Genomic DNA, 22828 nt, shown 5'->3' with positions numbered 1-22828 from the left:
GCTGCATGATCCTAAGCCCCTCTCCCTCTTCTGGTCTCAGCTTTCCTATATGCTGGATGACTTTGTTTAGACAAATGGATTTTGTTCCTTGTTGTCATTTGAGACAAGGTCTCCCTGGGTAGTCCAAACAGGCCTTGAACTCACTATGTAGCCCTGGCTGGCCTCGAACCTGCAGCAGTTCCCCTGCCTCAGCCTCTGAAGTGTTGGAGTACAGGTGTGCACCACCACGCCCAACTGTGCCTTTTCTTTCTTAATTTTCTAAGGCCATCTGTTCTTAACTTTCTTTGCTTGTGGAGTGGGACAACCTTGACCCATTTACAGATGTGGCAATTATATAGCAAAGGAAACAGTAGGAATTACTAAAGTGAGAAATGATACTTCCAGAAGTACGAAGGAAATGTTTAGATCTTAAGTCTGCAGGGCACAATTCCTGGCAATGACTTGGTAGAATATTTGAATATATCTAACCCTGGTTGGAAAGCAAGGCCCCACCAGCCTGCCTTGCACCCCAGTGTGGAGCAGCGTTTCGGATGCCATTGCGCGATTTAATAAAGCAAGGAAAATTGTCTTTAGAAGTTTTATATCTTCTTCGTTCAATTTTGATAATTTATATGTATCTAGGAATCTGTCCATTTCTTCTGTGTTTTCCATTTTATTGGAGTACAGGTTCTTGAAGTAGGTATTGATGATCCTCTGGATTTCTGCTAGATCTGTTGTGATTTTACCCTTTCCTTTCCTAATTGCATGGTTTTGAGTCTTTTCTTTCCCTTTTTTGATAAGGTTGGCTAAGAGTTTGTTGATTTTATTTATTCTTTCGAAAAACCAACTCTTCGACTCGTTGATTTTGTTGTTGTTGTTGTTTCATTCTCTTAGTCTCTCTTGCATTGATTTCTGCTCTGATCTTTATAATTCCCTCCTTGTATGAGCTTTGGGTTGGTCTTGCTCTTCTTTTTCCAGGAGCTTGAGGTTCAGCATTAGGTTGTTTATTTGAACTTGCTCTGTTTTCCTAGTGTGGGCATTCACTGCTATGAATTTCCCTCGTAGAACTGCTTTCACTGCGTCCCATAGTTTTCTGTACATTGTGCTGGCATTGCCATTTAATTGTGGAAACTGTCTAATTTGTTCTTTAATTTCCTCTGTGACCCATTGGTTTTCAGGAGAGTGTTATTCAATTCCCATGTGTTTGCGAAGCTCTTGCGGTTTCTTATGCTTTCGGCCTCTAATTTAATTGCCCTGTGATCTGATCATATACAGGGGATAACTTCACTTCCTTTGCATATATGTAAAAAAGTTCTATGAGCTAGTACATGGCCTGTTTTGGAGCATGACCCGTGTGACACTGAAACGTGAATGACCCAGTACTGAGCTCTAGATGAACCCCTGCCATTAATCCTCTCCTCCTGGGTCTCTTCTCCATCCCCTCATCCCCGACCCCTGTGACAGTTCAGAAGCTTGCTCTCACTTTTCAAGTCTAAATAGCCCCTTTCCATGTCCTGCCAGGCTGTGTATTAATTAATTGGTTCTTCATTTGGTTGACTTTCAGTGAAAAAGGAACCAAACTCAGGAATGGACTGACACTTAATGGAAGTCGTAGGATTTTCAAAAATACCCTTGGTAGCAAACTAAAACCCAGTTTGCATTCTAGTTTTTCAGTGTTTGTTCATTAAAAACCTGCCAAGAATGTTTTCTTTATGAAAAGAAACCGTATTTTCATATCGTGGAAGACAAATGATCTGGGAAAACAAAAATGTCCTTCTGAACCAGTGAAGCGATGCTGGTATAAAAGAAAAATCCCAAACCACAAAAAGCCATCCCAGATTTGGTAATGTTTCCCATTTGAGCACATGATCTCGCCTGTCCTCCGGCAGGCTCCTAGTTGCAAAATTCACCAAAATACCTTTGACTTCCTTATGGGCCACCCCACCCCCACAGCCCACATGCGGTGGGTGGAATTGAAAAGACCCTGAAGTGTGACAGTATAGCTTACTTCACATTTAATTGTGATGATTCTGCCCAAGCAAGTGGGGAACTAGAGGAAAGAGACTTAAATTTACAGCCACCCAATGCAGTCCTCCTCCCGGACCCTTCAAGCAGCGCCAGCTTATAACCTGAGCTTCCCAAGGAGGAAAAGCCATAGCTGTAGCACAGACTTGGGTCAGTGCTGGGAGGGCAGAGGTCGCTGCAGGAGCCTTGGTCCAGGCGCTCAGGGGAGCGCTGTCGGGATCAGAACTGCAGCCCAGTTGTGTATTTCATGCTTTGCATCGGGTTTCCAGTCGTCGTGGGTTGGGAGTTGCTGTGTCCTCTCTCCGTCACTGGGCCTCAGGCTTTGGCAGGTTATGTGTGACGTCCCTTTCGCTCTGGGGAAGACTTAAGAGTGTTTACGTGGGATTCAGAAAAATGCAGATTCTTGGAAATGACTCCTTGGCTCTTGGATAGAATCTAAAATGCTGGGCAAGACAACCGAGTATTCAAAAGCCGGATCTTAGTAGAAGCTGCGTAGATGTCCTGTCCTGAATTTTGAGTCCAGTAGTAGCACAGCTTAACAGAGTCGGTAGCCATCCTGGGAAAGAATTGAAGAAACAATGATTAATTTTTTTTTCTCTCCCTTAAGCTTTCATTCACTTTCAACCATTTTTTTCCCCAAATATGGACTACCACTGTATTATTTTATTTGTTAATCACTGTATTATTTTTAAAAAGCAACCAAGAAACTGCATATTGTGGTGCGTATCTCCAATCCCAACTACTAGGGAGACTGAGGCAGGAGGATGGCAAGTTCAAGTCCAGCCTAGGCAAATTAGTGAGACCCTGTCTCAAAATCAAAAATAAAAAAGGGCTTGGAGTGCAGGGTTGTAGTGGTGGATTGCCTTCCTAGTGTGTATGAGGGCGTGGATTCAAACCTCAGTACCACAGGTAAGTAAGGCACCAACTTACTATGGTATGTAGATGTTACCTTGACAGAGATTATGTTGTGACTTCAGTACAGAAAATGACTGCAAAGAATCAGGTGTTTCAACCCATCCACCATGCTGGCGGCTGCTGCTTTTGTCTGAGCTGTTCCTTCTGCCTCCCACAGCAGCACACTAACCCCTGATGCAGTCTTTGTGGGGACTGCTTGACCCCCGGGAGCCAGCAGTGTTGGGAGGCCGTGTCTGGCCAAGGAGGCCTGGGCCAGAAAACTAGCACTGTTTACAGATCATTTCCACATGAGGCCTCTGGGCCCTTAAAGAAGTCTACAGAACAGAATATGCACTCTGGGGGTCACTGCACTTTCTAGGGTTGAATTCAAGCAGCCTGAAATCACACATACACACACACACACACACACACACACACACACACACACACACACACACCCACACACACACACACCCTAAGACATTTTCTGTTGGCTTAGCTGTCACTTGTTTTACGGTGTGAGTCCCAGAGAAGAAACAGAGGAGCACAGCAGAGAACCAGGGTGGGCGGGAAGGGTCTTGGCACTGAGAAAGGCTTCAGACCCCTAGCCACAGGGTGGAGAGGCCCTTCGGGCAGAGTATAGGCCAGTTGACCTCCGTGTCACAAAGGAAATAGTAAATCCAAGGCTTTTCCAGCCAAGAGTGCCACCTGCCTCTGTCAGTGTGCCTCGGCCATCAAAGCAAATGAACTGAACAAGTGAGAATGAGTCTGTTTCTTTGTCTGAACCCAAGGCCTTCACTCTGAGCTACACCCCCAGCCCTTTTTATTTTCATTTTGAGACAGGGTCTTACTAGGTTGCCAGGCTGGTCTGAAACTTGCAGCCCACCTTCCTCAGCCTCCTACAGTGCTAAGATCACGGGTGTGATTCTTTATTACCTAAAGGGCACATGTGAAGCTCTTTTTTCCCTTGCAGAATATACGTACTGTAAGATCAAAACTGAAATAAGCAGTGTGGAGATCTGCTCTTGGAACCTTCTGTGTGGAACACTTATTTTGTGACATTTTCTTCTCTTTCATTTAGAAAATCATTTCACCCCTCAGTATCCCCTCCAATGGGGCGGGAGGTTTGAAAGGGACAATTAGAAGTCAGGATATTGAGATTAGTAACTCAACTGTTTTTTCAATTATCCTTGAGACTTGTGACATTTATCACTGAAAATGATTAATAATTAACTTCAGCCACAGAATGAAAGTTTGCGGTGCTCCACAGGGATGGGCTGGCTACGGCCGTGGGACCTCCACAGTTCCACAGCCTGGAGGTGGCCTGGACGCTGGCTGGGACCCCGCTGCTGCTGCTGATTTGCTCTGTTCACAGAGCAGGGTGGGGACCCAGGCCTGGCACTCGACGGGCAGGCGCTCACCTTACCACCGAGCTGCACTCCCGGATGCACCACCTCGGCCATTGTAGGTGCAGGGCATCGTTGCGCTCCAGGCGGGCACAGCTTTCCCCAGCCGTCGCTAGCCTGTGGTGACCTCTCTTCTCCTCAGTCTCTTTAAATTTGCCGCCTTCGGAGTTGGCTGTGTCAGCTTTCCCAAAGAACTGGACGATGAACGCTGGCATCCAAGCCGTCTGAATGCTGCCCGCCTGGGTACATGTGGGGAGGGCATTGCGGTCCTGCGGGGACGGCCGTGTCCCTGGCCCAGCCACCCCCAAGACGGGTGGGTGCCTTGGAAAGAGAGGGGGTCTACGTCTCTCGTGGTTTGGGCAGCCTCCGATGGGCTGCTGGAGTTGGCGAGGCGTCAGGTGGCAGGAACGTGTGGGAAAGGAGCAGTCCCATGTGACACTGGAAGCCAGAGAGACAGCGAGGGGCCGCCCCCTGTTATGTGACGTCCTGCTGGGGCCCTGGCCAGGGTCTCCAAGAGGCCCAGGTTGCTTCTGAGGGCTGGCCCTGGTGACCCCGCCCCCTCCCACTGGGCCTCACCACCTAAAGGACACCCGCTTGTCAAGGTCACTGCACTGGGGACCAGGGCTCCGAGCAGGGACCTTTGGGGACGAAGCACAGCATGGGAGGGATCTGTGGTTTGCTTTGGAAGGAGCTGCTGGTCTGTTTTCCTGTCCCGCCCCAGGTCTTGACCCTGCACATGTGGGTTCTGGTATCTGTGTCCTCTGCGACACTTTATGTACTTTACGATACCATCTTATCAAGGGTGACGGGGAATCCCATTTCTCTGCTGGCTGATGGTGCCCAAACTCTGTCCCTGTGCTCGCTGGCTGTCATTGGGTCTTCCTTAGAGAAAGATCTGCCCAGCCCTGTGCCATTTTCACTTGGGGGTTTTCCCTTTGCTTTTCTGGTGCTCCTCTCCCTCTGTGTAATCCCTCCCAGAAGCACTGTTTCACCGGAGCCAGGCAGAGGCTGTCTGTCATCAGCCTCCCATTGCCTCCTAGGTTCACTTCCGGCCGAATGCCTTTCCTGCTCTTGTCAGAACTCAGTAACCGAGCCAGGCATGATGATGCATACCTGTCCTCTCAGCACCAGGGAGGCTGAGGCAGGATGACCACTGTGAGTTCAAAGCCGGCCTGGGCTACATGGTGGGACCCTGTCTCAAAAACAAACAAATGCCAAACACAACCTCCGTACCCGGGAATTTGACTCCCTGCAAAAGAAAGTTTTCTGAATGCTCCAATACTGTGCATTTCCTTGTATTCTCTCCCATCTGACAAGTCAGCGAGCCCACGTGTATGGCAGGAGGCACTGAGACTCCCTCCGGGAAGCAACTACCTGTGCTCAGAAGGGTGAAGTTCTAGACTGGAAGAGGCCGCCTCTCCCTCCACTGGGAGCCACGGATTCCCAGGGCCTTGAGCTTTAGTGTTTGGGCTCCGAGAGTTTCAGTGCCTGCACAACTACATCAGTAATGATCTAAACAGTTATTATAAAGCCTGAATCTCACAATTAAGAACTTTTATGTGGGATAAAACTTTGGCATTTTTTTTTTTTTTTTTGCCAGAGCTCGAACTGAGGACCTTGCTCTTGAGGGGCAGGCAGTGGAACCACTGAGCTAAATCCCCAGCCCCTAAAACTTTGGTTTCTGACATCAGTTTTCCAAACCTGTGTTCACAGACCTCTTAGGGCGTCAGCAGCAGGTTGGTGGTAAGTGTGTAGGATTTTTTTTTCCTATTTAAAAGTAATCCCTATAGTTAGGTTTAAGAAAAACTGATCAAACCTAACTTTTTGCTTTGTACGTGTGTATGATTGAATCCAGAGCCTTTGTACAAAGCTACAGCCCCAGCCCTTTTAAAGTTTTTTCTGGTGTTTATTTGCTTTTTTGGTTTTTTGAGACAAAATCTTGCTATACAGTTTCCAACATGGAAAACCTTATATACTGAGAGTTTGGCAGTTATGACTATCCGGAGAAACACCTTTTCCAACTCTTTTGCCAGGGTCCAGCCCTATGAAAAGGGGCTGGATATGCAGTGTATACACTGTGATCACAGTGAAGTTTTATTTGCCCAGGCAGAGCAGGCACAGAGGATGGAAATCAGGGCCATGAGCCACCCCTCCAGCCCCTATCTTGCTGGAATTGAATGTCTAGTAAACTTAGTCACGTACAAAGCCCTTCCCATTTCTGTTTGTGTAAACTCTGTTTAATGTGTTAAGGCCTTTTTTTTTTTTTTTTTGGTCTTGGTAAATATTATAGGGTGAAATAAAATTTAAATTGAACTCAGATAGCTCTGAGTTGATGGCTCAGGAATTATTTTTTGAGAGTAGTTTCACTATGTAGTTCAGCCTGGCCTTGAACTCACTATGTAGCCCAGGCTGGCCTCCAACTGCTGGCGATCCTCCTGCCTCAGCCTCCTGAGTCCTGGGATTACAAGCATGTCCTGCCATGTCCAGTGACTCCGGAACTTTTAGTGACAGTTTCATTTTGCATAGCAAATAACATTGTATTGTACATATAAAAAATACTGAAGCTTATATCAGGAAACTCTCTGGAAGCTGCTTAATAAAATACAAATTGTTTTTTAACTGTCTTCCTCCCCCACCCCCAGCGTTTGTCTACTTCCCCTGAAGGTATAGGAATGACTGGTACTGAGCTAGGCCTGTTTCACCCAGGAGCACAAGCCTCAGCCCCGCCCCCGCCCCCACAGGCGTCCAAGGGACTTGTGGGCTGTGGGGTGGGCAGGGCACAGGGATCGATGCGATGCCAAGGTCACATGCAGGGACCAGGTCTGCACACGCGTGATCCAGCCTTGTGGCTCTTCGAGGCCACAGAGCAGAAACTGCTGTTTTAGCCTCTGAGTTCTGGCCTTTGAGGTCGAGAGGCCCAGTCAGTCGTTGGCACAGGCCCAGGCCGGGGCCTTGGGATCCCAACTGTTCTGAAAAGCTCCAAAGTGGCCTCCTGGTCCCTGAAAATCACTTGGGTCACTGCGATCATCATGACCCACAGGACGGAGGTGTCGCGCGTGGCAGCACTGGGGGTGGGGCCGACCAAGCTGCTCTGACCTCTACAATCCGCGATTAAGGCAAATGACTAAACCTAAGCTCAGCCAGTTGGCTTCCTCCTATCTTCCAGTGGTCACAACTTCCAGTGTCTGAAGAGTTTTCAAACCTTCATCAGTTATGGGGCCTTGTTTAATGTGCAGGGTTTTATATAATCCCACCTAGTGGGTGGGCGAGCCCCTCAGTGTTACTAATTTCATGAAAGTGTATAGTCCTTGAGCACTGCCCCTGCATACATGGCAGATTGTTCAACAACTACCTGGAAAATTAAGTCCAAATTAGTTTGAATTAAGCCATGAGCGTACAGGGGACTTTTCCAATGGTATAATGCCAAGTGTGTCTTTTAAGAAAATAAAATTCCAAAAAGAAAAGAAAAGAAAATTCCACTTAAAATGAAGTCGCAGGGAGCCTGTAATCGCAGCTACTTGGGAGGCTGAGACAGGAGGATCACTTGAGCCTACAAGTTCTGCCATGAGACCAGCCTGGGCAGGACCTGTGTCCAAAACACCCCAAACTAGTCTGAGCAGGGGATATGGGAGGAGCTCGGCAAGCAGGCATGAGGACCTGGGTTCCCAGCACCACAGGTGTGAGCCAGGAGACCGCGTTCAGCTCTTGCCGTGACCTTGTTCCCTGGCTAACCCGCTTCCCAACCATGTTCCAGCGCAGTGATTGGTTTGCCTTCGCCTGCCGTCCCCACACCATCTTATCCCCCCACCGTCCCCTTGCCCAGTGGCTGCAGCTTCCTGCCTGCGGTCCGTCAGTCCTGCCGCAGTGACGCGCTCTGCTGAGTGACACGGGTGAGAGGGGGCACAAGTGCACGGTCGCCGCCTTTCAGGACACCATGCTTGTGCTCACCAGGTGGCCCTTGCTAAAACCCCACGTCTTAGCCAGGCGTCGTGGCGCACACCCATGATCCCAGCATTCGGAAGACTGAAGCAGGAAGATTACCACGAGTGTGAGACCAGCCTGGACTGCATAATGAGTTCAAGGCCTGGCTGACCTCCATAGTGAGACCCTCTCTCAAAACAACAACAGCAAAAAATCAATAAATGTGTGAGTAAACGGAATAAATAAAATCCGTGTCTTTCACGTACCCTCTTATCCCTCTTCGACTCCTCCTCCTGACTCCCTGTGAACAAGCTTCTCATTTTCCCACTTATTTGGCAATTACCCAGGTGCTACCTTGTGACATCTCTTCTAATCATGGGCTAGAATGTTTATTCAAATCAGGAACCATTGCTCAACTTTTCACCTCTTTGTAGTTTGTTTCACTAGCAAGATTACAAATTCCTTGAGGGCAGACTTATACCTCTTTGTATTTCCCACAGTGTCCCATAAATGGCAGTTTATGTTTTTGTTTTCAAAAAGGGCTCTCAATATGTTGCCCAGGCTGCCCTTAAACTCCTGAGCTCTAGCATTCCTCCTGATTCAGCCTCCCGAGTGGCAGGTGGACACACTGCACCCGGCGTTTTTGGGACTAGGTTCATTCAACAGATGTTTGTTGGTTTGGGTTATGGATTTTAAGTTCATCTCTATATCCTAGGCCAGGTTGCTAGCTCCACGAGTCTCAGTTTTCAGTAAGATGGAAATAATTCCTATATCTCAGGATGAAGTAAATGGTATGTATGAAAAGATTGTTATAAATTCTTAAGGGCTATGTGTTATGAATTATTTTGTGCTTTGTGGTCAAAGTCATCTTGTTCCAAACCCCTCCAATAAACCCTTCCTGTACGACTTCCGCTCCACTTGTCACCTTTTCTGTCATCCTCCCGCCTGGCTCTGTGGAGTTACTTTGTTCGCTCTAAGCTTCCTTCTCGTTTCTCTGCTTCATCTCGGACACCTGTGTCTTGGTCCTGTCAGTGGCCCTGGCATGAGTGGGAACTATCACAGACTGGCTCTGCCTCCCAGACCAGGACGGGGGACCCAAATTACGATCCAAAGTAGGAGAGAGAAAAGTTGTTGTCAGTTTTCTTCCAAGTCAGTTCAGTCTGTTTTCAGAAGTTTCAGATCCATACAAAGGGCTTATGGTTAGGAATTGGTTGTCAGGGTGTTCTGTTGCTTGTGGTGGGGCTCCCCAGAGCGCGTTAGCATGGCCACCACCAAAGTTCTGGGAGACTTGGTAGTGACCCCAAAACACAGCTATTTCACTAGGAAGCCTCAGGATTCAGACTCCAAAAGCGCTAAGCATTAACTGGCTTGAATTATTCACCGTTTTTAGTGTTTCAGTTAACCGTATTCCACAAACCAAGCTTTATTTCACTGGCCTCTTTGAACTAAACTGGTTTTTAACTAAAATAACTGCTCTGTGAGAGTTGGGCTCCTGTGGGGTTAATGGCTCTCCCCTCTTGGAAGCCTTGGAATACATAATTTGACTATTGTTGTTGTTATTTATGTTGAAAGAGATGAAAATGAGATTGGTAATCCAGATGGGCATCACTTACTTCACATCTGGTCGCTTGAAAGGTGGCCAGAAGAAGCAGCTCAATGCAAGACAGCCTTGGGCCAAACTTTGCAATTCCCACTCTCCTTTGCAAAACAGCTGCCTGTGTGAGCCTTCGATGTTTAAAGAAGGAGAGAGAAAAGGAAGAAATGAAGAGAAAAATCACAGGCTGTATCCGCTCTATAGGTTTTTAATCAAAGTGTCGGCAGAATCCCTAGATGAGTGGGTTGAGATTAGTCGTGGGGGTAGTGTGTGTGCCAGTGGGGCAGTGAACAGCACTGCCCTAGTTTCTCAGCGCTGGGACTGAAGGTAGCACACGCCTCCCTCCTCCTTACCTTGCCTAATCCTCACACGGCGATGACCTGCTTTGCCATGACAGTCCCTATTTATGCCTGTTGTCCCAGCATCGGTTCTGATAGTGCCCTTCTTCTCTCCTTAAATGTGTGTGGTCAGCGTAATCTTTACCTCAAAGATATTAATCAGTGAGCGTGAGAAGTGGAAATGGTGAGGATGTATTAAAGAGGAGAATGATGCACAGGTCAGAATTCTCAGGACTAAAGAAGCTGGGGGCGGTGGCGGACACCTGTGGTCCCAGCTACGCAGGAGGCTGAGGCAGGAGGAGCTCACGGCCACCCTGGGTAACACGATAAGACCTCCATCTCAAAAAGAGATGTCGAGGTGGACATTGATTTATGACCACATTCTGAACATCACAGAACACTACAGATTAGCGCTGGGTGTTCTCGGTCGTTGGGGAAGTGGAGGATAAGAACGAGGTCAGACGCTTATGATATCTTTTATGTAACACTGGCGTTCACTTCCTGTCTGAGGTTTTCCATGTTCTGAGTCTTTCACCTCTTGACACTCTCCTGATGGGTGACGCTGATACCTAATAGACACTTCAGAGAAAAAAAAGATGGAAGATAATAGTTTTGTAGAAAAATGGAAAGATTTACATTATTCTTGGTAACTTTGCTGTTCTTTGAAAAGGCTTGGCTAAACCTCCCTGCCGTTTACCTTGGTAGTCAACTCAGAAATTTAACGTTGTCGATGTAGAAGACCTACTGTGCAAGTGTTTTCTTCACAGTCTACCATATCAACAGCTCTTCTTGTTCGAGACTCAACTGTTGTACGATGTCTTTATTTTATGTGAAGTCGATTTTGTGGTTGTAAGAGACCAGCTAGTATTGCAAAGTACACAGAAAAGTATTTTTAAAAGCTAATGTTAACTAATGTTACTGTGGCACAGCTCCTTTTAACTCTCCTATATGTGTATATATGTGTGTGTGTATATATATGAAATCTGCATCTATATATTTTTGATTTATTTTCTGGGGCTCGAACCCAGGGCCTTGCACATTCTACCCAAGCCTTCTGCCACTGAGATACAACCCCAGCCTGGGTATATGTACTTCAGTTTATCCAGTGAGGTTCTTAAATTATAACCTTAAGAAAAATGTTTCTAGTGTTCCGGCAACAATAGGAGAAAATATCTTAAATTTGTATAAGAATTTACCCCTTTATTTGAGATGAGGTCTTATTGATTCTCAGGCTGGCTTCAAACTCTTGGGCTCAAGAGAATCCCACCTCAGCCCCCTGAGTAACAGGGGCACTCAGCTGCTTAGAGCTTTAAATCGTTCAAGTTCTCTCACACAGTAACATATTTATTCCTCACAGTAGCATTTTAAGCAAGACCTGTGTTGCTCTGCATTGGGTTACCGAAGCCCAGAGACATTAGGAGCAAGGACAGCATGGGCTAAAACTCTGCTTCTTCACAACCCATAGCTCTTTCTAAAACCAGGAATTAATTACACTACAAGGACCCCAAATTAAATCAGATGAACTAATGTGGGCACTGAATGTTTAAGTGGGAAAAGAAAAATAAAGAAGAGTATTCTGAATAATTGTCTTTAAATTTGCCTTAAGGGCATTAAAAAAAAACATTTCAAAGAATAAAAAACATCTTTCTTTGCACCTTGTGTGAAAGGAAATCAAGGGGGTTCAGCTTCTTGTGGACATTTAAGTTTTGGACAGAGGACTGCAGAAGGCCTTAAAAACAGGCCCTATCTGTTTGGAATTTAGTCGCTGGTCAGTCAGCATGGAACACCAAGTGCAGTGTTAGGAATTCTACGTGAAACGAAAGGTGTACTCTCCAGTTTTCAAAGGTTTGTTTTGTTTTTTTTTTTTAAACAAGATCTACCTGGAGAAATAAAACAAACACGAAACAAGCCAGGTCTAAAGGAGTCACTGGGGGTCAGAACTAATCAATTGGCTTTCAACGAGCATTTCCTTTTGCTAACGGATACCGGATACCGGTGTGTATTATAGCATGACAAAGGGAGCCGGAAGGAAGTGCGGCAGGTCTTTCGTCCAGTAATGCTCAGTGTGCTCACTGAGCCTTCCTGAGCACGACAGGTACCTCTGTGTACCACAGGTGCACAGCAGTGAGTGGAGAGGTTCTTTTGAATAGAACTGAAGTAGCATGTTAGGAAAAAGAGGCAGTAAGGTAAGGAAGAAGGGAGGGAGGGAGGCAGAGAGAGAGAGAGAGAGAGAGAGAGGGAGAGAGAGAGAGAACCATGCAGAGGTTAAGCAGATTCTATTCAGGGGCAAGAGTTGATAATAGATGCGACCTTAATTCTTTAAATTCATTGAATGCAGGAGCTCAACGGAAAATGTTAGATGCTATCTGATCTACTCTGCTGTCCCTGTCTCTGCTTGAGAAATGGGGCCGTGAGACCGGAGCTGTTAGGACTTGCCTCCATCCATAAACTGAGTTGGTGGCAGAATGAAGGCTGGGCTGGCTCAGCCCACACCACCTCCCCGGGCTCAAAGTTTGCTAACGTGAATCGCCTTCTTCCAAAGCCCAATGTGAAGACCAGGTCTTAGATCTCAGATTGGAGGTTAAGATTGTCCTCATCGAGCCTTCGGCACAAAACTGGGATTTAGAAAATGCATGCTGTATATCTCTGGTTTAGCAGACAGCTGATGTATAAAATGGGAAAAGGCTGAATGAGATTAACAACATACAACCCGGAATAAATGTTTGGTAGATGGGACCCTGAAGGGCCGTGCTGTAGACTCAAAAGAGGCCGTGGTGCTCTACACAAGTCTTACCACCCCTTCTTCTACCTCTTCTTTCTCTCCTCTTCCTTCTTCTTTGGTTTTGTTCATTTGTTTTTTTTTTTTTTGAGACAGGGCCTCACTATGCAGTTCAAGCTGGCCTTGAACTCACTATGTAGCCCATGCTGGCCTCAAACTTGCAATCCTGCCTCATTATCTGGAGTGCTGGGATGACAGGTATGAGCCACTGTGCTCAATCACTTCTTTCTGTAGTTACAAAAATGTGAGCTTCCAATCAGTTTCAGTTGTTTTATACAGCTGTATCTTACTTGAGTAAAATACAGACTTCAAGGGAAGAACAATTCTTAATGATTCTTAGTATTCACGTAATTTTTATTATAATGTAACTTAAATGGGAACAAAACTGGCAGTAGACTCTTCACGATTATGGCTCTTAAGTATCTATGCAGCCAAAACAAATTAGCTGGTGACAAGCCACAAACCCTTACTACTCTCACGGGAAGTCAAGATAGGAAAACACCTGCCACACATGCTTCTGTGCCCTCTTCAGCAGCCCCAGACTCCCGAGTGCCGAAATCACATACAGGCCACAGTGCTGAAATTGCTTATCAGTATTTGTTATAAAATTGTCCAGGTGGTTCTGTATATGAATTTTTATTTCATCAGGATGAAAGCAACGTGGAAAACATGGCACAGGGTTCAGAATGTGTGGCTCCCTGGTGAAAGTGCATACTTGGCAAGCCCAAGGCTCTGGGTTCGATGCCCAGCAGCAAAACAAAGAAGAAGCCAAAGATTTGGAATTAGGAACTTCATCAACAATTAGAAACATGCTGGGTGTGGTAGTGCACACCTATAATCCTGGCACCGAGGTGAATTATATGTGTGAAACACCAAACTCAACACAATGTGAAAGGTAGCTCAATAAAGTTGCTTGAAGAGCTTTTTATAAAGAGCTCTGGGATTGCTAGGAATATTTATCTATTAGCCATCTACGTTTGCCCAGTGTAAGAGGCCTAACTGGAAACAAAAATTCTGCTTTAGTTCAACCAGGGGCTGGACCCGGGAATAAGAACACTATGGATTCTGGCTTCGACGTTGTCCTTAACTGTGATATCTGGGACAAGGCCGTGGACACATGGGGGGCTTGCTTTCCCTACCTGTAGGTGAAGAACCTCTTCGTGCCTCAGTTTCCCCACCCATAAATGAAGAGGATGTTAGAGTAAGCATTCTCTAAGATTACTTGCCTGTATGCCAATCTCACCCTAACCTTTCTATTTTCTGTGAGTCTCAGCCCCCTAGTTGCCTGACACACTTTTTCTCAGAGCCCCTTAATTATACCTGGCACCTGACTTTTCTCCTTAAGCCTGGGTCACCAAAGCTTCCTGATCTTAATCTGCAGGCCTTTTAGGTACACAGTGCCCTAAAATGTTGATCTGAAAGTTCCCTCCTAAACTGAAGGCGCTTGGTTCATCAGCATCCTGTGCTGTCCTACATCCGGCTCCTCCTCCTCTGCCTCCCTCCGGGAGATGGCAATACACTTCCCCTTGGGGCGGTACACGAAGGAACAATGGCCCGCACAATGGAGCGACCTCGAACCAGCCCATTGTTTTCTGGCTGCCTGGGGAAGGACTTGTGCTCTTTGGGTCCCCAGAAAGAGTTTGGCTTGTCCACCTCCTCGGATTCCCAAGCAACAAACAATTAAGCAATCTGGCCCTCTTCCCACTCCCTGCCGGTGTGTAGGATGCTTGTCATCTTGCCCGGAGTCACTGTAGCACTTAAACTTCTCATCTGACTGTGTGCAAGAGATAACAAATCAAAACATCATTAGGAGGAGGGCTCAGTTAAGACTCGATTTTGGTTTTATTTGGGGGCACCTATTTTAGAGTTGAGATAGGTATTTCTTGGCTGTCTTCCTGTTTTTGTCTTCCCTCTCTCTCCCTTTGTGTTTCAATAAAATGCTTTAAATGTTTCCAGAGAAGTTTGCTAACACGGAGCTCCTGTGAATATAACAGCCGAACCTCTCACATCCTAGAGTTCTATATACCTGCGGAGAAGCGTACTCAGAGAAGGGATAATAAAACAAACAAGGTGGTTGGAATATGTTTTCAACCCATCAGGAATCTGGAACATGTTTCTTAAAGTTATGCAAAAACACAACCTCATTTGCACAGAACTGCTTAAGTTTGTACTCCAGCTAATCTCCCTTCATGCAGGAATAACTATTGGCTAACCCTGAAAATTCTTGTTAATGGAAATTTTTAGGTAAAATGGAAGCACTAGTTGTATTATTTAGGAGTTAGTGAGTGATTTTTTTTTATATGAGAAAAAGAAAAAGGATTAGATACCCCAGTGCCAGGGATTTGAGCCTGGCTGGGAGCTGTCATAGGAGAAAAGTGAAATTGGAATAAAATTCTCTAAAAAATAACTTAAAAAAGAGAAACTTATATGTGTTTTTTTTTTATGTGGTTTTTTTGTGTTTTTTTTTAATGATGAACAGTCAGAGGAAACTGGTATGTGTCACCAATGAAGTTTGGGATTGAGGTTACCTTCCTTTTTAATAAAAGAGAACACAGTAAACATTTAATTTACCCCCCAACTGTGTTTCAGGGTAATCACAGAGGTCCTTCAGGTAGAAAAATGCCAGATAGTAAGTGAGGGATAGATGTAATTACAGCAACTTCACTTCATAAACTCCAAGTACTGATTCGGGGAAAAGATGACCAAGTTTATTAAAAACTTTGGGTAAATCATTACCAAAATTGAATACCCTTAAAAGGCCAAAGTAGCAGTTCATGGGTTGGTGTCTAGCTGCAAGGAGAGAAAAGTAGCATAGCCACGGAGAGATCAGGCCCCCATTCTTCCCAAGTTAGTGATCCCTGGGAGGGCCGGTCCCACGCTGCATGTCTTCCGTTGTGTCAGAGGGGAACCCACCTCCTGTGAGGTCATTGAGCAGCCAGAAATACTTAACTTGAATCCATAAATGCTGAGATCTAATATCCAGTTTGTATGAAACACAGGAGATAGATACACAAGCTAAACGATACCGCAAGAAGACAGCCAAACCCACCTAGAAGATGTGACATTGTGCAAGGTAACTACCCCTACTGGTCAGCGGCCTGAAAATGAAGGGAACTGGTGGAGAAAAGGCTGTGGCGCCTGTTTTAAAAAAGACTTAAGGGGCATATGACCGAATGCTTTTCATCTTCCAGGACTAGATTCAGGTTGGAGCGAGTCAACTTATATTAAGAACAGTTTGGGTCAACTGGGGAAATTTGAACAGGGACTGGATGTTGTTAGATATGGAAACTTAATTAAGTGGAAATAGAGTCATTATCAATTTTTAAAACACAGTTTACCAGCAGTAAATGCCAAATCTCATTTTGATTAAAGAATACAAATATTGCATGTTTATGGGTGCATGTGTATTTACGTTGTGTATATATATATATTTATGATGATACATATAGCCAGAAAAAAGATTCAGTTAAACACTGAGACTTCAACACTGTAGTGTGAATACGATCATCTTCTCGATCTTCTTAACCAGTCTGTATTTTCTAATTATTAACAGCAAATGTGAATGAGTTCTGCAATAACAAACGGTTAGTTTAAAACACCACGACACAAAGCTGTCTTCCAAATAGAAAAGCATCAGAGGAAAGGTGTAAAGGCCAGGAAGGCGTGAGCGCGCCAGCAGCCCCGGAGAGTTCCGGCACAGGGGCTGACCCGAGCTTGGCTGGGAGGCCCAGGCCTTCACATCTAAGGTCTCTGTCCTGTCCTGCGCCTGCTTGTTGCCCTTCCAAGCTGTGCACACAGACTCACTGCGCAGACAGTAGCCCCGAACTGTGTGGGCTGTTATCAGGTTCGCTACACTGATCTGAACTCCCTGCCTGTCTCGCGTGCAGTTTCCACCCCAGCCCTCCCCTGGGGCCCTGCAGGCAGGGGCCTCCCTCTCTCCCCTTGCTCTCAACTCCTGCGTCAGCCACAGCTGCTCAGGCCTTCGGGCTCCTCCCAAGTCCCTCTTCCCTGCTGGAGCTGTTCAGATCCCTTCCGTCTGCGCCCCTCGGGCTCTCTCCATTCCTGGCCGTGCAGCCCTTGCATCCGTCCCTCACTAGCTCGGTCTCCTCTCCATGGAACGACAAGGTAGCCGTTTCACAGAACGTGAGGGCCAGAGAGGAGGGACCGAGTCAGTGTCCAGCGCTGTCCTGCAGGCAGTGTACGCAGCACTTCAGCTCTGGGCCACGCCCTGGAGCACCCTGGAGTAATTGCTTTGGACTGGAAAGGGCTGCTCCTGCTCTCTCCCTGGCTAGGTGATAACTTCCGCGTGTTGCCTGGCGCCTGATTGTCCTGTGGTTGCGTCTCCTTCTGGGGATGTGGAGCCTCTTCTCGAGCTCACAGCTCTTCTGAAGTCTAAGTGAGATTTTCTGTCAGAAAACAGCACAGCCCCTGGCGCTCCGTCAGAGCAGCTGAATCTCCAAACTGGCTCATACTTTTGCAGCCTGTGTACTTTCACTATGGGGCTCGTAAAATATATTCCGTAAATCAAGGTGGAATGGATCCCGCATTGGAACAGAATTTATAGTGCTGTCTAAAAAAAGACTGAGAGAGGCAAACCTTGAGATGATTGGTCTAACACACTGTCAAGAAGTTGATGAAACTCAATGGAAAGTGGATATAAAATATACACCCCACACTGCCCACTATTTAAGTGTCGGCAAATTCATTCACAAAGTTCCCAGCTCTTGTTTTCCATCATGTCTCTGTGTGCTCTCAGGAAAAAAATAATGTGTCTGTGTTTGCCAAGGGAACCTTTAGAAGTCCTGCTTGTGTTTTTAATATTGCATACTCTACTTGTGCAGTGTTTCCTCTTGAAGCAAATTCATGAAGCTCCTTTTAGCATAAAAACAGTAGGCCTCTCCCTTGACAGCCGATCTTACCGTTTTATTAATCAAGTGTCAAGTACAAGATTTAAATTTCCAACTATAAGAATTCATAATCCTGTAATCCCAGCTCAGAGGGAGGCTGGGACAGGAGGGGTGAAAATTTGAGTCCCACCTGGGTGACTTTGTAAGACTGTGTCTCAAAATTAAAATAAGTAAATAAAGAAGGGTGGGGATGGAGCTCAGTGGCTTTGACTCCGGGACCCATCCTTCCAAAAGAAGTCATAAGGTTTGAATTTTGAGAGCCTTCTCTGCTCCAACCACTGGTTCTTCTCTCTTGACTTCTTTAGCCGAGCAAAACCCGACCTGTTAGACCTTACTGAGTGAGGACACATAGGTAAAGCTCTACAGCCAAAACCCAAATCCAGAGCCGGGGATGTGGCTCGGTGGTTCTGCTGCCTGCCTCACAAGCACAAGGACCGGAGTTCGATCCCCACTACCAAAAAACAAAACAAAAACAAAGGAAAACCCAAATCCAGGTTTCTGGTTGCTTTTTACATTTTTTTTTTTTTTTTCCGGAACTGGGGCTGGAACCCAGCACTTCAGACACGCGAGGCACCCCAGCCCTGGACTCCATACTGAAGCCATAGTCAGCAGCTGCTGTGATTTTATTGTTTTACTTCCAATAACCTCCTAGCCTTGTTATGAGCTTCAAATGATCTAAAATACTATTTTATCAGAGCTTTATTTTTATTTGCGTATTATTACCATGAAATGGAAATTTTCACATTGTAATATGGTGATTGAGAGCAAAGAACTGTGTCATGGGGGTGTCATGGGGTTGTTCTGGCACCAATCCCACAGCTCCAGGTTGACTCCTGCAGGATCTATGAATGAGGCACTCGGACGTTTGTTAGCGAAGTGAATTCCTGAATCGCGTTCAAATATCATCCAACTTTAATTACCAGGGCACCGTGGAGTGCTTGCTCATGGAAAGCGTGTCTAAACGCCGTGACGAGTGGGGGTGTTTTCTTGGGTAATCCATCCACGTGCACCAGAGCCTAGCAAAATGTTCATGTGCCGCTAGGCTTCCATTGTGATTGTGGACATTGAAGAGAACTGACCGGGACATGTATTTGAATGTTTTATTGCTTTGTCGTAATGAGGTGGAGCCCAGTTTGGAGCTTTGAACTGGGAATCAAGAAACCTGATTTGTAGCTCTATCTGGGCAACACCTTGGCAAATCATTTCATCCTTCATGCAGCTGTCTTTCCCTGAGACAAATTAAGAGTTTGAATGGGTTTTTCTCCCTGGGATTTTATGAGTCTGTGATTTCAGTAATCCATGTATTTCTTTCAGTCCAATCACAATGCTGGCAAAGCGCTTCTTTTACACACGCACGAAACCTGAGTCTCCTTCTGTGGCTCCCCACTTCCTCCAGAGAAGATGTTACCTAAGACATGTCCAGGTAACTGAGCTGGAAAAATCGATAAAATCTGAAAAGTGATGATACATGCTTTGGAGGCTTAGGATTTCCCACAACGCAGTATGCATCTGATGATGATATAGCTCATGGTATTTTATCATACCGGAGACCCAATTACTGGGGAATTTCAGATATCACATGCAAAGACAAGTCAGAATAGTTTAGCTTTGGTACAAAGGTACAGCAATTTGAAAAGTGTTGTGTTGATCCCTAGAAAGTGGTCAGACAGGTTAGGCTCTTTTTCAGGTATTACAAAAGTTAACTTTTGAAGGAAAGGGGGAAAAAGGAAAATTGTGTTTGGTTTTATTTAGACTTTTAATTTCTGATAGGGCATTGTTTTTCCATAAGAAAGTGCCCTTTTTATACTGTCACCTTGGTACCAGTCAGGTGTGGAAAGGACATAGTAACTCAGGGTTAGAACATGATTAAAAATACAATGGATAGAATTTCCACTAAATTGTCAATAAACTATTGACAGGCATGGCACTGACTTTATATTAAAACCCAAAAGGTCTTTGAGGATCATTCTGTTTTACAAAGAGGCCCCTCTTCTCATTCTAGAGTTAAGAAATGGCCCAGGGTTGAACAGGAGATCTGGAGCTGAGCCCAGATAAGAACCTCAAAACAGCTGCATATGGTGGCACACACCTGTAATCCCAGCACTGAGGAGGCTGAGCCGGGAGGATTGCAGTGATTTCAAGGCCAATATGAACTTCATAGTGAGACCGTGTCTCAAAAACACCAAAATAGCCAGGCATGATGTTGCATGCCTGTGATCCCAGCACCTGGGAGGCTGAGGCAGGAGAATCACCATGAGTTCGAGGCCAGCCTGGGATACCTAGTAAGTTCAAGGCCAGTGTGAACTATATAATAAGACCCTGTCTCAAAATCAAAACAAAATGAAACGAAACCACCAAAACAACCAAACTAACAACGTAAAATCTAGGTTTCCTGGCTCCCTCCATGCCAGACAGAATTCTTACTACTGTTTCAGGGTCAAGACCTTTTTAAAATATCAAATGCCTTTGATCCCTACCACCACCAAAAAAAAGTAAAAAGCATCCCAGAATATCAAATACTCAGTTATTGGAGCTGTTGTCTTCACGCGAACCCTCATTCTGTCCAGTTATTTTTCTTTAAATTAAAAGAAAATACAGTTCTTTGACACATTAATCACATCTTGAACATGTTACTTCTTAAAAATCTGGAGGAAATTACAGTTTTTGGTAAAGAGGGCAGACTGCCTTTCTAGAAGGGTAGGGGTGAACCCATTCAGCAGTCTCCTGGTTCCCCTTCCGTGGCGACGTCCAGCTGGGATGTCCAGCTGGGGAGAGGGCTGCGGTGGAATTTGCATCCAGGACACAGGATTGTTTGTTGGTCTCAAGACATGTGTCACGTTGGCACACCGCTCTTCCCAGGCCGGCTCCCCGTGACTGTGAAGAAACCTCGAGCTGACGCAACTTCCACTGAGAGATAAGGTTCCCCAGCAGCTGCTGCCTGGCTGGGAGAGGATAGCTCTCCCGGGATGGTAGAGCGAGCTGGGTGCTGGTTCTGTCTGCTGCATTGGAACAGCATCGGGAAATCTAGGTCTTGTTAGAACAGGAAGAAAATGGAAGCCGTTACCAGTCAGCCGGTTAGGTCTCCAGGCCCCTTGAACGGTGCGTGCGTCACAGATGTGGCGAGCAGCTCTCCTTTCGTCATTCACTCCATCAACAACAATAAACACGTATTTGATGCCAACTAGGGGCACCGGGCTAGGCTGGGGGTGCGGAGGCCCCAGTGGCTCTTCGGGCGCTCCTGAATGGCCTGCGTGTCAGCAGCTGCGCAGGCTACCTGGCCCCAGGACTAACACAGCTCATCTTCCCCAGAGGAAGCCAAACAGAGCAGTTTTAATCGGAAAGCCTTTCAATCAAAAGCCTAAATTTCCAGGCTGATTGCAGGAAAGGGAAGGTTTCCATTCACTTCTAAGACTAACATGGTGCAAAAAACTGTTAATGCCCCACATCATGCAAAAATTTTATGAAATCTTCCTACTGTTGAGTAATTCTTCAAGAAACTTGAGCTATAAAACTGCGATTTTAGTAACTATAGAGTTCTAGGTCTTTTTGTGCTTTTTGTTGTTGAATCATTCATGTTTGTTGGTCTCGTTGCCTTCTCTAAATGTACTAAAATTTGGGGAGTTTTTGGTTTTTTGCTGGGTGACATGCAGATTCTGTTGGCTAGAGGCAGGTCCTGCAAGTCATAATGAAGACTAAATACTAAATAGCAGCTTTCTCAAACACCTCATTTTTTTGTTGTTTTTTTCAAGTGTCGTGGCCCGGAACAGTTAAATAACTTTCCGTACTGGTTCACTCTCTAATCCCTTCTTTGCTATTGACCTCCCCATTTCACAAATGCACACATTGCCCAGAGTCTCTGGTCCAAAGAGAGACCCCTGGAGACACCAAGCCCACCTTAATCCCAGCCCTGGGGTCCAGGGCTTCTACCCTGCCCTGAGGTGTCAGGTGACAGCGGGTGGGCGGCCCCTGCAGGGGAGCTGCACACAGTCACCTTTTCCAGGAGGTGCAGGCGCACCCTCCCCATCAGAAGCCAGCCCAGAGACCTCAGGCGGTGACGCAATTAGCCTCAGGGCTCCTGTGTCTCCTTCTGGTTTGGTTTTATAAGGAGTGGGACTGCTGGTGGAATCTGAAGGCCCTGGAGATAGGGACAGTCACATGCGGGTCAGAATCCTCATGAATCTTCTGGTCTCTCGTATTAGTCCTAATAATAGTGCATGCTAGTTGACCTTAAAAAGTTAAGCAACTGAAAGAGCATGCCTTCAGATGTGTTTGGATGAGTTCAGTAGATAGAGTTAAACGCGAACTCTCATAAGGATAGGAGCCTTGGCTGATTACCGTATTTCTCTCCTGTGTCTAGAATAATCCCAGCACTTGATAGGTATTTGGTGACTACTTGATGAGTGGGTGGATGAATGGATGGATAGATGTGAAATAAAACTCATACATCCTTTCAGTATCCAAGGAAAAAGAGATGTAAAATTAGATAAAAGTGACATTGGCTTGGTTTCCTCTTCATGTGTATTAGCAAATCATTTCTTAAGTGAATGAGGCCTATATTTGTGATAGGACAGAAGGGTTATCATTAATCAAAATATGATCCCGTAAGCCACACTGTATAACTTTGGTTAATAATTTGGGATGTTCATGTGTTCTCTCAAGACTGTGACGTTTATTGTGTCTGTGCAGTGGCAGGCTACTTATCAAAATTATAAATTATGTGTATTGGCTGTTTTACACTTAGCTACATCTCTACCCTATTTTAAATTTTTAATTAATTAATTGGCGGTACTGGTGCTTGAACCCAGGGTCTCCATTCTGAGCTACATTCCTACCCTTCCTTTTAAAAAATTATTTTGAAACAGGGCCTCAGTTGCCCAGGCTGAGCTTTAGCTTGCAATCCTCCTGCCTCAGCCTCCCACCGTACTGGGATTTCAGGCATGTGCCACCAGGCCTTGGCCACTTTTTTTTTTTTTTTTTTTTTTTTG

General features: G+C 45.8%; 2 protein-coding genes across 5 annotated transcripts in view; one reads left to right on the top strand and one right to left on the bottom strand.

Moving 5' to 3' along the window:
- Pparg (peroxisome proliferator activated receptor gamma) overlaps positions 1 to 22828 on the top strand; it is a 121749-nt gene that overhangs the window by 31901 nt on the left and 67020 nt on the right. The window lies entirely within an intron of this gene.
- LOC104867287 overlaps positions 1001 to 22828 on the bottom strand; it is a 22893-nt gene continuing 1065 nt past the window's right edge. Inside the window, exons 2-4 of the mRNA XM_010631619.3 lie at positions 21835 to 21978; positions 4320 to 4869; positions 1001 to 2560 (exon numbers count right to left, since the gene is read on the bottom strand). Of these exons, the coding sequence (XP_010629921.1) occupies positions 2440 to 2560; positions 4320 to 4869; positions 21835 to 21978 (815 nt within the window). The 3' untranslated portion in view covers positions 1001 to 2439. The remainder of the gene's footprint in view (positions 2561 to 4319; positions 4870 to 21834; positions 21979 to 22828) is intronic.

The sequence above is a fragment of the Fukomys damarensis genome, unplaced genomic scaffold (genome assembly GCF_012274545.1).
Source record: "Fukomys damarensis isolate Sample0158 unplaced genomic scaffold, DMR_v1.0_HiC HiC_scaffold_37, whole genome shotgun sequence".
NCBI lineage: Eukaryota > Metazoa > Chordata > Mammalia > Rodentia > Bathyergidae > Fukomys > Fukomys damarensis.
The sequence above is the reverse complement of the archived record's forward strand: the minus strand, read 5'-3'. Positions and strand labels throughout refer to the sequence as shown.